The 14,962-nt window shown below is 39.9% G+C and overlaps 1 protein-coding gene across 1 annotated transcript; it reads left to right on the top strand.

The window, feature by feature from the left end:
* The first annotated feature begins 9,262 nt into the window (after nt 1-9,262).
* On the top strand, nt 9,263-14,598 carry LOC128745955 (uncharacterized). The gene is made up of 4 exons (XM_053843011.1): nt 9,263-9,386; nt 9,969-11,416; nt 11,518-11,619; nt 11,695-14,598. The coding sequence occupies exons 1-4, from the start codon at nt 9,263-9,265 to the stop codon at nt 14,596-14,598; spliced, it is 4,578 nt and encodes a 1,525-aa protein (XP_053698986.1).
* The last annotated feature ends 364 nt before the right edge of the window (nt 14,599-14,962 follow it).

Raw genomic sequence — 14,962 nt, 5'->3', positions numbered from 1 at the left:
TCACTTCGCTCGCGGATTTTGCGTGCGTAACGAGGCGGACTATTCGCGACAGATTAGCGCAGCCCTTAGGTCGGGAAGGCCAAGGGGGCGCAATAAAAACTTTCTAACTTAAAGATGGATAGGAATCAATTCAATTCGATTATTCAAAGACTGTTCTATTTATACTCGAATTGTGGCGATGGTGACATCGTCACAAATCGATATTTTGGAATCGATACTAGTTGTTTTACAATGTTTCTTAATGTTAAAACGAGATAGACTACCGAGACAGCGGGTATCAAAAAAAGGTTCTATATATTTAATTGTTCAATTGCACTATGTACGTAATGCTCAATAAACTGACGTCAATAAACTGACGCTACTTTGCACATCCATTTTTCCTACTCTGAAAGTGAAATTACTTTCGAATCGTATAACAACAAGCAAAACAATGATGTAATGGATTAAACTTAACTAAACAATAGGTAAACATCCCTTTTTTAAAATGGCATTGGGTACAAATGGTTATGTTAACAAACAAATGCGTTAGAGCTGTCAGACTCAGAAGCGCGATGCGCCAAAGTGTAGCAAGTACCCCGGATGACGGTACCTGTAAAAGATTCGATTTTTATTTTTTCTTTTGGAAACATCTAGCCCTTTTAACGAGTACCAATCGAATATTATACAATTGTTTTCATGTTCTTATCCGACCAAAAATGACATCTATACCTATAAAAAAGGATTTCTGTCTGTCTGTCCGTATGTTCCTTATAGAATCAAAAACTACTGAACCAATCGGCGTGAAAATTTGCATGTAGAGGTTTTTGGGGCCAGGAAAGGTTTTAGAGATGGTTAGAGACCCCTCCCCCCACTAAGAGGGGGGCCTCCCATACAAATGAAACACATTTCTGCATAACTCGAGAACTAATCAAGCAAATAGAACAAAATTTGGGATGTGGGTGTTTTTGGTGAAAAGAATTTATTCTATGGTAAATTGAGACCCCTCCCCACTTTAGAAGGGGACTTATGACTCCTCTCCCCTTCAAGAGGGGGGGCTTCCATACAAATGAAATACAAATTTCCTCATAACTCGAGAACTAATCAAGCAAATGGAACCCAATTTGGCACGTGGGTGTTTTTGGAAACAAAAAATTTTTCTATGATGAATTAGGATCCCTCCCCACTTTAGGAGGGGGGGGGCTTCTATACAAATGAAATACAAATTTCCTCATAACTCGAGAACTAATCAAGCAAATAGAACCAAATTTGGCATGTGGATGTTTTTGGAGCAATTTTTCCTATGATGAATTAGGACCCCTTACCTTGGGGCTCACATGCAAGCGAAATACAAATTTCCTCATAACTCTAGAAATAATCAAGCAAATGGAAATAAATTTGACATGTAAGTGGTTTTGGAGGCAAGATTTTTTTTCTATTTTTACCTTTGTTATACTATAACAAAGGTTTAAAAATTGGTCGAAAAACATGAAATTGATCCGAGGCCCAAGTCCCAAGGGAGGGCCAAGTCACATACCAATCGATAGGGTTCGACGATTTGAGCAATGTCTGTGTGTGTGTGTGTGTGTGTGTGTGTGTGTGTGTGTGTGTGTGTGTGTGTGTGTGTGTGTGTGTGTGTGTGTGTGTGTGTGTGTGTGTGTGTGTGTGTGTGTGTGTGTGTGTGTGTGTGTGTGTGTGTGTGTGTGTGTGTGTGTGTGTGTGTGTGTGTGTGTGTGTGTGTGTGTGTGTGTGTGTGTGTGTGTGTGTGTGTGTGTGTGTGTGTGTGTGTGTGTGTGTGTGTGTATGTATGTAATGATTTTTTCTATCGCCTGTTTCTCAGAGATGGCTGAACCGAATGGTTCGCTATTACTTTTGTTTGAAAGGTGTTATTATTGTGCATTTACTTGACCGATGGATTCCGAGGGGAGTTCAGGTACTGTTTCAAACGTTCCAAAGGTAAAAAAATGACTAAATTGGCAACACAGTTCGTAATGTTTTATCGCCATAACTGGCAACACAGGCTCATTGCGTTTCTGTCGCAACCTTCATCGTGACTTCGTGTTAATCATACAAAAGCATTAAACAAATTGTTTTCGAATACGAACGTTATTGCTTGTTTGGATAATGAAGGATAAACTACGCTTTATTCACTATGAAATTTCGGCAAACCGGCGTTGAAAATACAAATTCATTTCATGCTGAATTTCATTCCGTTTCTTTTGATAGAACGGTAATTCCTAGGTTTATTTACTTTGCTCGATTGGTTCCAATAATGAAACAGCGATGATGACACAATTTGACATTTTATCTGTCAAAAGCTAAAAACGACCCTTTCTACGACCGTTCAGAAACACGACTGTTTCAACCGTCGTGTCCAGTAAGGGAATGCGCGCACAATATCTAGTAGATCACTATTGAGTTGCTTCGTGATACGACGTTTCGTTTAAAAGTTATAAGCAAAAATGTGAAAAATACGTGACACGGGTTTCTTCGAAACTACATGACCGATTTCATCGATCTTAGTATCGAATGAAAGCCCTTATTAAAGGTAAATTGTTCAGGAATTTTTAATTGAAAACAAATAAGTAGTTTAAAAGTTAGCGTTAAAAAACTTGTTTTGACAAGGTAATAATTATCGCCTGTTTCTTAGAGATGGCCAAACCGATTTATGCCCTATTACTCTCATTCGAAAGATAATATATCCTAATAGATCACTATTAAATGGTTTTTTGATTGGACGTTTAATTTGAAAGTTATGAGCAGCCGTATAATCCACACCAAAATTAACAATAATTTATAATGATTTTAACCAAGATAATTTACCTAATTTCAATTATTTTAATATCAAACGAGAGGTTTTGACACTACGAATATATATGCAAAATTTCATAAGAATTGGTTTTACCGGTTAAAATATATTAACCGTCGAACACTCGCGCCAACTTTTGTAACACAGTTACTCGCGCGCACAATAGCCCCAAACCAAAGAAAACGTGTGCACTAGAGTTTTGACTGGGAAAACTTGGTTTTAGGTTTATCGAACCTTTGGAAGAGTTTCTTGAAATTGAAAGCTCTATCGTCTGGTGGAATTTAAATTTTTATTAATCCCCCTAAAAGTAAAATAAAAAAAATATTTTTCTTCAGTGTCAATATAACACATTGATGTGTTCTGCAAAGTTATAGAGCATATTATTATAAGATATTTTGCTAAAGACAGTAACCTTCTATCTCTGCAGCGAAGATAGAAAAATCTTATTTATTGTAAAGGAATTTGTAAAATCAGTTTTTCTATTTTTGCTCTTTTTGTAATTGTTGTATGACTTTTTCATGTACTACAAAATTGTACAAATAGTAAAAATACACAACTTTGCTGAAAACAGTATACCTGTATGTTAGCTTGTTTAGGAACTGTAGAACTTTGATTATAAAGAATACCCTAATTTTGACTCCGAATTACTCGACTACCAGCAGACCAGTTTGAAACAACAATCCCCTGTTGTTTAATTCAACTTGTATCATATTTTTGAATCAAAAAAACATTGTTTAAACTGAATTCGTACTTCTTTTACTTCTACTAGATTGTTTATAAACCCAAAAGTACTTATTTTTGATTCTACAATTTTTTTTGATAGAAACTAGCAATTATTTGAAATAACAAACCTTATTGTTGAACTAAAAAGTCAAACAGTTAGAATCAAAAAAATATCTGGGTTAGCCTTCAGTCAACAATATTTTTTGTTAAATTTATACAGAATTTTTTTGCATTTACAATTTTTTTTTCTGCGTGTTGCATACCTATGTTGTTCACTTCGCTCGCGGATTTTGCGTGCGTAACGAGGCGGACTATTCGCGACAGATTAGCGCAGCCCTTAGGTCGGGAAGGCCAAGGGGGCGCAATAAAAACTTTCTAACTTAAAGATGGATAGGAATCAATTCAATTCGATTATTCAAAGACTGTTCTATTTATACTCGAATTGTGGCGATGGTGACATCGTCACAAATCGATATTTTGGAATCGATACTAGTTGTTTTACAATGTTTCTTAATGTTAAAACGAGATAGACTACCGAGACAGCGGGTATCAAAAAAAGGTTCTATATATTTAATTGTTCAATTGCACTATGTACGTAATGCTCAATAAACTGACGTCAATAAACTGACGCTACTTTGCACATCCATTTTTCCTACTCTGAAAGTGAAATTACTTTCGAATCGTATAACAACAAGCAAAACAATGATGTAATGGATTAAACTTAACTAAACAATAGGTAAACATCCCTTTTTTAAAATGGCATTGGGTACAAATGGTTATGTTAACAAACAAATGCGTTAGAGCTGTCAGACTCAGAAGCGCGATGCGCCAAAGTGTAGCAAGTACCCCGGATGACGGTACCTGTAAAAGATTCGATTTTTATTTTTTCTTTTGGAAACATCTAGCTCTTTTAACGAGTACCAATCGAATATTATACAATTGTTTTCATGTTCTTATCCGACCAAAAATGACATCTATACCTATAAAAAAGGATTTCTGTCTGTCTGTCCGTATGTTCCTTATAGAATCAAAAACTACTGAACCAATCGGCGTGAAAATTTGCATGTAGAGGTTTTTGGGGCCAGGAAAGGTTTTAGAGATGGTTAGAGACCCCTCCCCCCACTAAGAGGGGGGCCTCCCATACAAATGAAACACATTTCTGCATAACTCGAGAACTAATCAAGCAAATAGAACAAAATTTGGGATGTGGGTGTTTTTGGTGAAAAGAATTTATTCTATGGTAAATTGAGACCCCTCCCCACTTTAGAAGAGGACTTATGACTCCTCTCCCCTTCAAGAGGGGGGGCTTCCATACAAATGAAATACAAATTTCCTCATAACTCGAGAACTAATCAAGCAAATGGAACCCAATTTGGCACGTGGGTGTTTTTGGAAACAAAAAATTTTTCTATGATGAATTAGGATCCCTCCCCACTTTAGGAGGGGGGGGGGCTTCTATACAAATGAAATACAAATTTCCTCATAACTCGAGAACTAATCAAGCAAATAGAACCAAATTTGGCATGTGGATGTTTTTGGAGCAATTTTTCCTATGATGAATTAGGACCCCTTACCTTTTTAGGAGGGGGGCTCACATGCAAGCGAAATACAAATTTCCTCATAACTCTAGAAATAATCAAGCAAATGGAAATAAATTTGACATGTAAGTGGTTTTGGAGGCAAGATTTTTTTTTCTATTTTTACCTTTGTTATACTATAACAAAGGTTTAAAAATTGGTCGAAAAACATGAAATTGATCCGAGGCCCAAGTCCCAAGGGAGGGCCAAGTCACATACCAATCGATAGGGTTCGACGATTTGAGCAATGTCTGTGTGTGTGTGTGTGTGTGTGTGTGTGTGTGTGTGTGTGTGTGTGTGTGTGTGTGTGTGTGTGTGTGTGTGTGTGTGTGTGTGTGTGTGTGTGTGTGTGTGTGTGTGTGTGTGTGTGTGTGTGTGTGTGTGTGTGTGTGTGTGTGTGTGTGTGTGTGTGTGTGTGTGTGTGTGTGTGTGTGTGTGTGTGTGTGTGTGTGTGTGTGTGTGTGTGTGTGTGTGTGTGTATGTATGTAATGATTTTTTCTATCGCCTGTTTCTCAGAGATGGCTGAACCGAATGGTTCGCTATTACTTTTGTTTGAAAGGTGTTATTATTGTGCATTTACTTGACCGATGGATTCCGAGGGGAGTTCAGGTACTGTTTCAAACGTTCCAAAGGTAAAAAAATGACTAAATTGGCAACACAGTTCGTAATGTTTTATCGCCATAACTGGCAACACAGGCTCATTGCGTTTCTGTCGCAACCTTCATCGTGACTTCGTGTTAATCATACAAAAGCATTAAACAAATTGTTTTCGAATACGAACGTTATTGCTTGTTTGGATAATGAAGGATAAACTACGCTTTATTCACTATGAAATTTCGGCAAACCGGCGTTGAAAATACAAATTCATTTCATGCTGAATTTCATTCCGTTTCTTTTGATAGAACGGTAATTCCTAGGTTTATTTACTTTGCTCGATTGGTTCCAATAATGAAACAGCGATGATGACACAATTTGACATTTTATCTGTCAAAAGCTAAAAACGACCCTTTCTACGACCGTTCAGAAACACGACTGTTTCAACCGTCGTGTCCAGTAAGGGAATGCGCGCACAATATCTAGTAGATCACTATTGAGTTGCTTCGTGATACGACGTTTCGTTTAAAAGTTATAAGCAAAAATGTGAAAAATACGTGACACGGGTTTCTTCGAAACTACATGACCGATTTCATCGATCTTAGTATCGAATGAAAGCCCTTATTAAAGGTAAATTGTTCAGGAATTTTTAATTGAAAACAAATAAGTAGTTTAAAAGTTAGCCTTAAAAAACTTGTTTTGACAAGGTAATAATTATCGCCTGTTTCTTAGAGATGGCCAAACCGATTTATGCGCTATTACTCTCATTCGAAAGATAATATATCCTAATAGATCACTATTAAATGGTTTTTTGATTGGACGTTTAATTTGAAAGTTATGAGCAGCCGTATAATCCACACCAAAATTAACAATAATTTATAATGATTTTAACCAAGATAATTTACCTAATTTCAATTATTTTAATATCAAACGAGAGGTTTTGACACTACGAATATATATGCAAAATTTCATAAGAATTGGTTTTACCGGTTAAAATATATTAACCGTCGAACACTCGCGCCAACTTTTGTAACACAGTTACTCGCGCGCACAATAGCCCCAAACCAAAGAAAACGTGTGCACTAGAGTTTTGACTGGGAAAACTTGGTTTTAGGTTTATCGAACCTTTGGAAGAGTTTCTTGAAATTGAAAGCTCTATCGTCTGGTGGAATTTAAATTTTTATTAATCCCCCTAAAAGTAAAATAAAAAAAATATTTTTCTTCAGTGTCAATATAACACATTGATGTGTTCTGCAAAGTTATAGAGCATATTATTATAAGATATTTTGCTAAAGACAGTAACCTTCTATCTCTGCAGCGAAGATAGAAAAATCTTATTTATTGTATATGAATTTGTAAAATCAGTTTTTCTATTTTTGCTCTTTTTGTAATTGTTGTATGACTTTTTCATGTACTACAAAATTGTACAAATAGTAAAAATACACAACTTTGCTGAAAACAGTATACCTGTATGTTAGCTTGTTTAGGAACTGTAGAACTTTGATTATAAAGAATACCCTAATTTTGACTCCGAATTACTCGACTACCAGCAGACGGATACATTTTAAACATTTTACATTTGCTGATAGTTTTTTTGCATAAATTTTCCCAACAATTTAAATTATTAATGCATTGAATAATTATGATATTTTGCTCACAATAAGTTTGTTGAAGAATATACGTTAGTTAAACAACGATTTGTAACTTTATAACAATATGGCGTTGAAAAACCTACACGTGTTGTATAAAATACAGTAGCGTGAGTTAATAAAAATTGATGAAAATTATTCAAGAAAACTATTGATGTGATTCAAATAGAATGGCATTACAGGAAACTATGCATAGTTCAAAAACCTATAAACTAGACCTTTACTAGACTATGTATATGCTAAAGGATAAGATTTTCTCTTACAACTTACTTTTATTTGCACTTACTCAGATTAATAATAACTTACTTATCCTTACACAGCAATTTCATGAAAAAAGGATCTATCAAAATTTAAAAGAGTTCCTATTTTGTTCAAATTTTGTGAACTTTTTCAATTTTCAAAAATTTTATGTTAACCAACGCACAACGATAACCAAGAGATGAATTATGTTCCGAAGACGTGTCGATTTCTATCTCAAATAGCAAGTAAGACCGTATAACAAAGGTTTCTTTCACCACTAGGTGGATTAAATCGGGTTTTTTTATTGATGGATCCCAAATTTATGTATGCACAAATATCTGTATTTGTGGCAAATGAGGCTGGCAAATGAGTGAACATGTGCAAATATATCACCTCTGTTTTCTAACTCCTATCTCTACCTCCACGAGGTGCCGGCTGGGGTACGGAAAAAAAATCCTTCTTCATTACTTTCCCTTACCGTCCCTTCATCAATTGTAGAATCATCGTTTTACAAAAAAAATATTAATATATGCCTGACCGCATTTCAAGGTCATGACTAAAGTCACGAGTTTGGTCAATTGTCATAGGAACGGAGCCTTTCTCCGAAGAACCGCGCTGAGAAACGCGGAATAACACGCTTTCGGACGAACAGCGTCACACGCAGTACCTTGTAGGGTTGTTGATATTATATCGATATTTGATATTATCGATTTTCTGCCCTTAAAATATTGATATATCAGGCCGATATTGAGCTGACCGATATTCAATATTTTGATATTTGCGGCCGATATCGGCCACGATATTGTCCTTACCGTTTGTAATAAAACGCGCTGCATAACTTTTTGGCAGCCTAAAATCGTCGCAGGCAAAAGCGACTGTGAGTGAGTTGAATTTTTTATCCCGTTGTCTTGTCACAAACAGCAATTAAATTTTGTGTAGAAACCAACGTTTTAATTTTTTTAGCAAAGCGAAATTTTTTTTGTGGATATCACAGTTTGCAGATATTTTTCACCCGGTTTTACCTTTGTTATACTATATATCAAAGGTTTAGAAATTGGTCGAAAAACACGAAATTGATCCGAGGCCCATAGGGCCGAATCACATATACCAATCGATAGAGCTCGACGAACTGAGCAATGTCTGTGTTTTTTTTTTAACGAGTAGGGAAATCTGCTATCAGACACCTGAGAAGACAACTCAGGGAGTGGGGTTAAGTATCCCGACCCCCCTACTGAGGCGTGAGGATCCAGACCCACTAAAACCCTACTCGAGTCTCCAGCCTCAATCCCCCCTGGAACCACCTTATCGGTATTACTTCAGGGAGGGGCTATTGTGCTTAACGCACACTCTTAGATAACTACTGGACTATGGTAGTTAGGCTGTTTATTCGCCGTTGATCGGCTTTCCAGTGGTTTTGTAGCTCAAGTACGATCTGAGTAGCAGCCGCATTGACCGCACCCCAGACGTCCGAGCTAGAACACATCCTTTGGACTAAGTTATCCGGAGTAGTGTCCTGTCCGCTAACTGCCATCATGTTGCTTCTCACGCCCGCGAAACGAGGGCACATGAAGAAAGCACGTTCTGCAGTTTCCTCGACGTCCGCGCATTCCGGACACTCGGGGGACTCCGCATGCCCAAACTTGTGCAGATACTGTCTAAAACAACTGTGTGGCATGTGGTGTGAACAGAGCTTAATGTTGAGCATAACGCGTTACCCTAGTAACGCTTCGCCCGACCTACCACCACCTCCACCACTCATAAGCGCGACCGGGCAGAGCTGCTCCTACCATCCCGGCTTTTGGACCAACACTCGCCGAGGTAAGTCGCACATCTGGCGATCCTGCCAAATCTTCGGAGTACCACCGGAATTTGTTCTTGCATAAGATTGTTCAGCAGCGAACAAAAAAATAATCATTGCAATAGCAAGCGGATTGGGACAACCGCGTCACGCAAGTACAGTGAAAAAAACTGCTCAACTCGTTTCAAAACGACGCCATTGCAAAAAAAAACCTGCTTTCGCTATTCTGAAATGACGCCATAATAAAAATTGCAGCAAAGTAGCGCCATGCAAAATAAAGCACCGCTTAAAACGCTTCATAGCGATTTAATTGCAGCAGAGTAGCGCCATGCAAATACAGCACCGCTTAAATCGCTTCATAGCGACGCCATTGCAAAAAAAAAAAAAAAAACGCAAAAATGTTCGATTGCATCATTCCAAACGTCGCCATTTTGAAATCGCAGCTAAGCAGCGAGCAAATTATAGTGGATTGGGACAACCACTCTATGAAGCGCATGCCAATCAAAGATTCAAAAAGAATGAATACCAGCATTTTATTGTCTTCTTTTGCACAACCTAAATTCCCGCTAAAATATCAAATAACGCATTATCGAAAATTACAGGATACAAATCTCTAAACTGCACTCCCAACCAAAATCGAGCAATGGCAAACCAGGGAAAATACGTTCGAGCCCAGGAAGACCGCGAGCATCCCCCAAGCACCCATGAGCCGGAAGAAGCAAACCGCAGTGATATAGACGACGAAAGTATGACTCACGATAGCAGCAGCGAATATTCAGTGAGCGGAAATGAGACCAGTGCCAGTGACAGTAGCAGCTCTTGCAGTACAGACGACGACTCTACTCGAAGTGACGACGACGAAGTACCCCCGGAGAAAATGGAAGTTGGTGCAAGTGTTGAGGCTAACACCAAAGACCAAGCGAACTCCGTAAAAGAAAGCAGCGACACAAGTGAGCGTATGAAACAAATAGAAAAAGTTCTCGCGGACCTGTCGAGGACTATCAGTCTACTCCAGCCATCCACCACTGGTAACAGCACCTTACGCCCGGTTAGCCCCAAAGCTGATCATACCTGGAACTTCGCCCATGAGCCGTTAAATGCCCAGAGCTCGTATACAACCGTACGTCCGGAACATATCAAACCTTTCCCCAGTGGTGTCCGTCCGAATAAAATGTGGGCTGAATGGTTCGATTTCATAGAAAACTTCGAGATTGCGGTGTCGTTGCATAACACGAACGACCCCGTTTATAAGGTAAAATTGCTATACTTGTCGCTCGGAAAAGAGCTACAGGCGATTGTCAAAGCCACTAACCTGCGACCCAGCTTGACTGATCCGAATTGCTACACGAAGTTCGTTAAAAGCATTGAAGTTCACTTGCGCTCTATGACAGACACGGTCGCCGAACACCAATCATTTACGAAGTTGAAGCAAGGAGATAATGAATCAGCAGTCGCATTTCATGCCCGCCTCATAAGAAATGTTAAGCTTTGCGGTTACAGTGCTAGTGACCAAGGACAATTCGTGCGAACACAATTGCTGAATGGCCTAAGAAATGATGATTTAGTGAAAGCAGCGCGCGTCTACGGGTACGATACTAATTTTATTGTACAATCAGCTACTCGTGATGAAACGTTCGCTGCAGAAACGCTCGAACGAGCGCCTGACACCAATGTATTACGGATTGACCAGCGCTTCGAATCCAGTAGGAAAAGAATCAACACTCGCCAAGAGCCCAGCTTCACATCTGCCAAATTTCGTCGTACGAACCTCAATTATGAGCAAATGCCGCAACGCAGGGCGTTCCCGCCGAAATGGGAAGGCGAGACCAATTTCTCAATTCCACGAACACAGGGACGTCGGACACGCTGCCCGAGATGTAATAATGTTTACCATAGGAACCCACAGTGCCCTGCGTTATCCAGGACATGCGATAAATGCGGAAAAAGAGGTCATTTTGCCATCACATGTCGGACAGGAAGACTCGTGCAACAGGTAGCAGTGCCCTCCGATATCGCATCCTTTGGTGAAGAGCTCAGTGATGACAAGCAGGTAAAGCAAAATTAACTTTTAAGTAATAATGTAAACAGTTCAATTCATGTTTAGTAATAAATGCCTTTCTTCTCTACTCGACCAATAATCTTTCCAATTAGAATGTAAACGCCCTCACCTTGGCAGATGCAACAGTCAACTGCAGTATCGGTTCTGCAAATCTCATCGGGTTTCTAGTTGATTCTGGAGCCGACGTTAACGTTGTGGGCGGCAGGGATTGGTTACAATTAAAACGCGATCATAATGCGGGACTTGCCAAACTTGAAATTATTTAACAGCCTTACAATAGTTTGCATAGTTATGCTTCCGATAAACCAATGCCTGTAGAATGCACATTTAGAGCAATTATCGGAGTTCCAGGAACAACCAAACCATCAGTAGTTGCTACATTTTACGTCGTTCCCAACGGAGCAAGATCATTGCTAGGCCGGTCCACCGCCCACGACTTAAAACTCCTCCAGATAGGAAATGCTGTGAATAATTTTGAGAGCGTTGATGCTATTTTCCCCAAGATGCCGGGAGTGCAAGTAAAATTTAGCGTTAACAAGTCGATACCCCCAACTAAAAACGCCTATTATAATGTTCCAGCAGCTTTCAGGGAAGCTGCTCGGGCTAGACTACATGAGATGGAAAAGTGCGGGATAATCGAAAGAGTGACGAAAGCACCTCTCTGGATAAGCGGCATGTCTGCCGTGTCTAAAGGCAAATCGGACTTCAGGCTCGTGGTGAACATGAGAGCACCTAATAAGGCGATAAATAGGGAATATTTTAGATTGCCTTTGTTGGACGAAATGAGAGTCAAACTGCACGGTGCAAAATATTTCTCGAAATTGGATTTAAAAAACGCGTTTCATCATCTGGAGCTTAGCGAAGATTCACGTGACCTTACTACCTTTCTCGCAGAAGACGGCATGTACCGGTTTTCACGACTAATGTTCGGGGTCAATTGCGCTCCCGAAATCTTCCAACGAGAGATGGTTCGTCTATTTGCTAATATAAAGAACGTGATAATTTATATAGATGACATTTTGATCTTTGCGGAAAATCTGAAGAAATTGCAACAAACCGTTAGTCAAGTGCTACAAATACTACAAGACAATAATTTAACGCTTAATGTGGCGAAGTGCGAATACAACAAGACCAGTATAAAGTTTTTAGGACACCAGTTGGACGGTGATGGGTTCCACGTTGTTGAAGAGAAAATAAAAAGTGTGCGTAATTTCCGAGAACCTACCACAATTTCGGAGCTGAGAAGCTTCTTAGGCCTTGCGTCCTACGTCAGCTCGTATGTGGGAAATTTCGCTGAAATATCTCGCCCGTTGTGGGAAATCGTAACGAAGAAAACGTGGACATGGGACACACAGCAGAAAAAGTCATTCGAGCTTATTAAACAGCGCATACTACACTGCACAACGGCTCTGGGGTTTTTCTCGGAGATCGACAAAACTATTTTATATACTGATGCTTCCCCTAACGCATTAGGTGCCGTACTGGTTCAAGAGAGCAAAACTTGTACCCCTAGAATAATCAGTTTTGCGTCCAAAGCACTTACGGAAACCGAAAGGAAATATGCCCAGAACCAACGCGAGGCACTCAGTGCCGTTTGGGGAGTTGAGCACTTTTCTTATTTTCTTTTGGGAAGGCATTTCACACTCCGCACGGACGCGCAAGGTGTAGCGTTTATCCTCAACAGAGCACGGGAGGAATCCAAAAGGGCTTTAACTCGAGCAGATGGCTGGGCGCTCAGATTAAGCCCGTATAGTTACGATGTGGAGTACGTTCGTGGACAGGACAACATTGCAGATCCGTCATCTAGACTATACAATGGCAAAGACGAGGCTTTCGACGACGAAACCAGCCCTTGGGAAACTGGAATGTTAGAAGCGAACTCAGTTGAAATTCTTACCGATGATGAAATTGTACACGCCACGTCACATGACGAGACGCTTCAATTGGTTGTAACAGCATTACAAAGCGGGGATTGGTCAAATGTGCATACCAGTTACCGGAAAGTTCGAGACGACTTGTCCGTTCGCGACGGCATAATCGTAAAAACTGGATGTGCTGTTATACCACCATCGCTGCGAGACAAAGCCTTAAGAGTTGCACACGAAGGTCATCCCTCTATAGCGAAAATGAAATGCATAATTAGGCAACGAGTTTGGTGGCCGGGAATGGCGACCAATGTGCAAAACTGGGTGGAATCTTGCGAAACTTGTGCAACAAATGGCAAACCGGAAAAAGCGACTCCCATGCAAAGAGTGTTCATTCCGAAAGCCGTATGGGAGACAATCGCAATCGACTTCAATGGTCCGTATGTCCTACTCGGAGGAATTTCGATTCTTGTCATAATCGATTACAGATCAAGATTCCTTTTCGCGAAACCCGTAAAATCGACTAGCTTCGAGAACACAAGGAAGGTGCTTGATGAAATATTTGAAAAGGAAGGATACCCGAAAAACATCAAGTCGGATAACGGACCCCCGTTCAATGGCGCAGAATACAGAGAGTATTGCGTACAACGGGGAATAAAACCGATATTCTCCACGCCTCTTTTTCCACAGCAGAATGGGATGGTCGAAAGCAGTATGAAAGTTGTAAATAAGGCGATTTCTGCTGCTATTTCGAATAAAACCAATTATGTTATTGAGTTACGCGAGGCATTAAATGCTCACAATTCTGCAGCCCATAGTGTAACACAGCTTCCACCTGAGGAAATCATGGTAGGGCGAAAAATTAGACGTGGTTTGCCACTTATAATCCGGGGAAAATCGCTTATAGATGATGCACTCTTGGACCAGAGAGATCGGAAAGCGAAGCTTGAAGGAAAGCGTAGGGAGGATATACGCCGTGGGGCGCGTGAATGCCGGGTTAAGGTCGGTGATACCGTTATCATCCAGCGTCAACTTCGCACTAAAGGGCAGTCCCGATTTTCGCCAACAAGATACAGGGTCACGGGAGAAAACAACGGAAGCTTGGTACTCCTCAGTGAAGATGGTCAAATCATTAAACGACATATAACGCAGACGAAGAGGGTGTTTCCCTGGAAAAACCATCGCCAAACTATCGACGAGAAAGGCGTGAATCCAGGCAACGCTACTGCAGCAGGTGATCGTAAATCCAGTCGAATAAAGAAGGCCCCAGCGTACTTAGATAAGTACGTCCGACCAATAGAACAATAAATTTGTTGTAGCTTAGAATTAAAACCTAAAAAGAGGAAAATAATAGGCATTAAAGCATTGCATACATACCTGCTGACATCGTTTTTTTTTTACTTTTCTGGAAGAAATTCTTTTCTGTTTATACCTTTATACATTTGCCCGGTTGCTTTGTGAGCTGAGATGCCAGATTCTCCGAAAATATTTTGTTTCAGTTTGGAAATCTACTATATCGATAATGTGACAAGTGAGAAGTGACAAAAAGAAGGGCTGCGTCTTCGGCTGCGTGACTTAGTCTACCCAAGCATACACTGGGAGAAAACCAAACGCCAATCCACAAGGGATGTTCTGTTATTTAACGCTTACTTCTCTCTCGGCTTGGTTAAAG

The sequence above is a fragment of the Sabethes cyaneus genome, chromosome 1 (assembly GCF_943734655.1).
Source record: "Sabethes cyaneus chromosome 1, idSabCyanKW18_F2, whole genome shotgun sequence".
NCBI lineage: Eukaryota > Metazoa > Arthropoda > Insecta > Diptera > Culicidae > Sabethes > Sabethes cyaneus.
This window is presented reverse-complemented; position numbering and strand designations above follow the sequence as displayed.

Coding starts and splice junctions, on each gene's coding strand:
- LOC128745955 (XM_053843011.1), top strand. CDS start 9,263: ATGTTGAGCATAACGCGTTACCCTAGTAACGCTTCGCCCGACCTACCA. Junction 11,417..11,517: donor AGCTCAGTGATGACAAGCAG/GTAAAGCAAAAT, acceptor CTTTCCAATTAG/AATGTAAACGCCCTCACCTT. Junction 11,620..11,694: donor CTGGAGCCGACGTTAACGTT/GTGGGCGGCAGG, acceptor ATTATTTAACAG/CCTTACAATAGTTTGCATAG.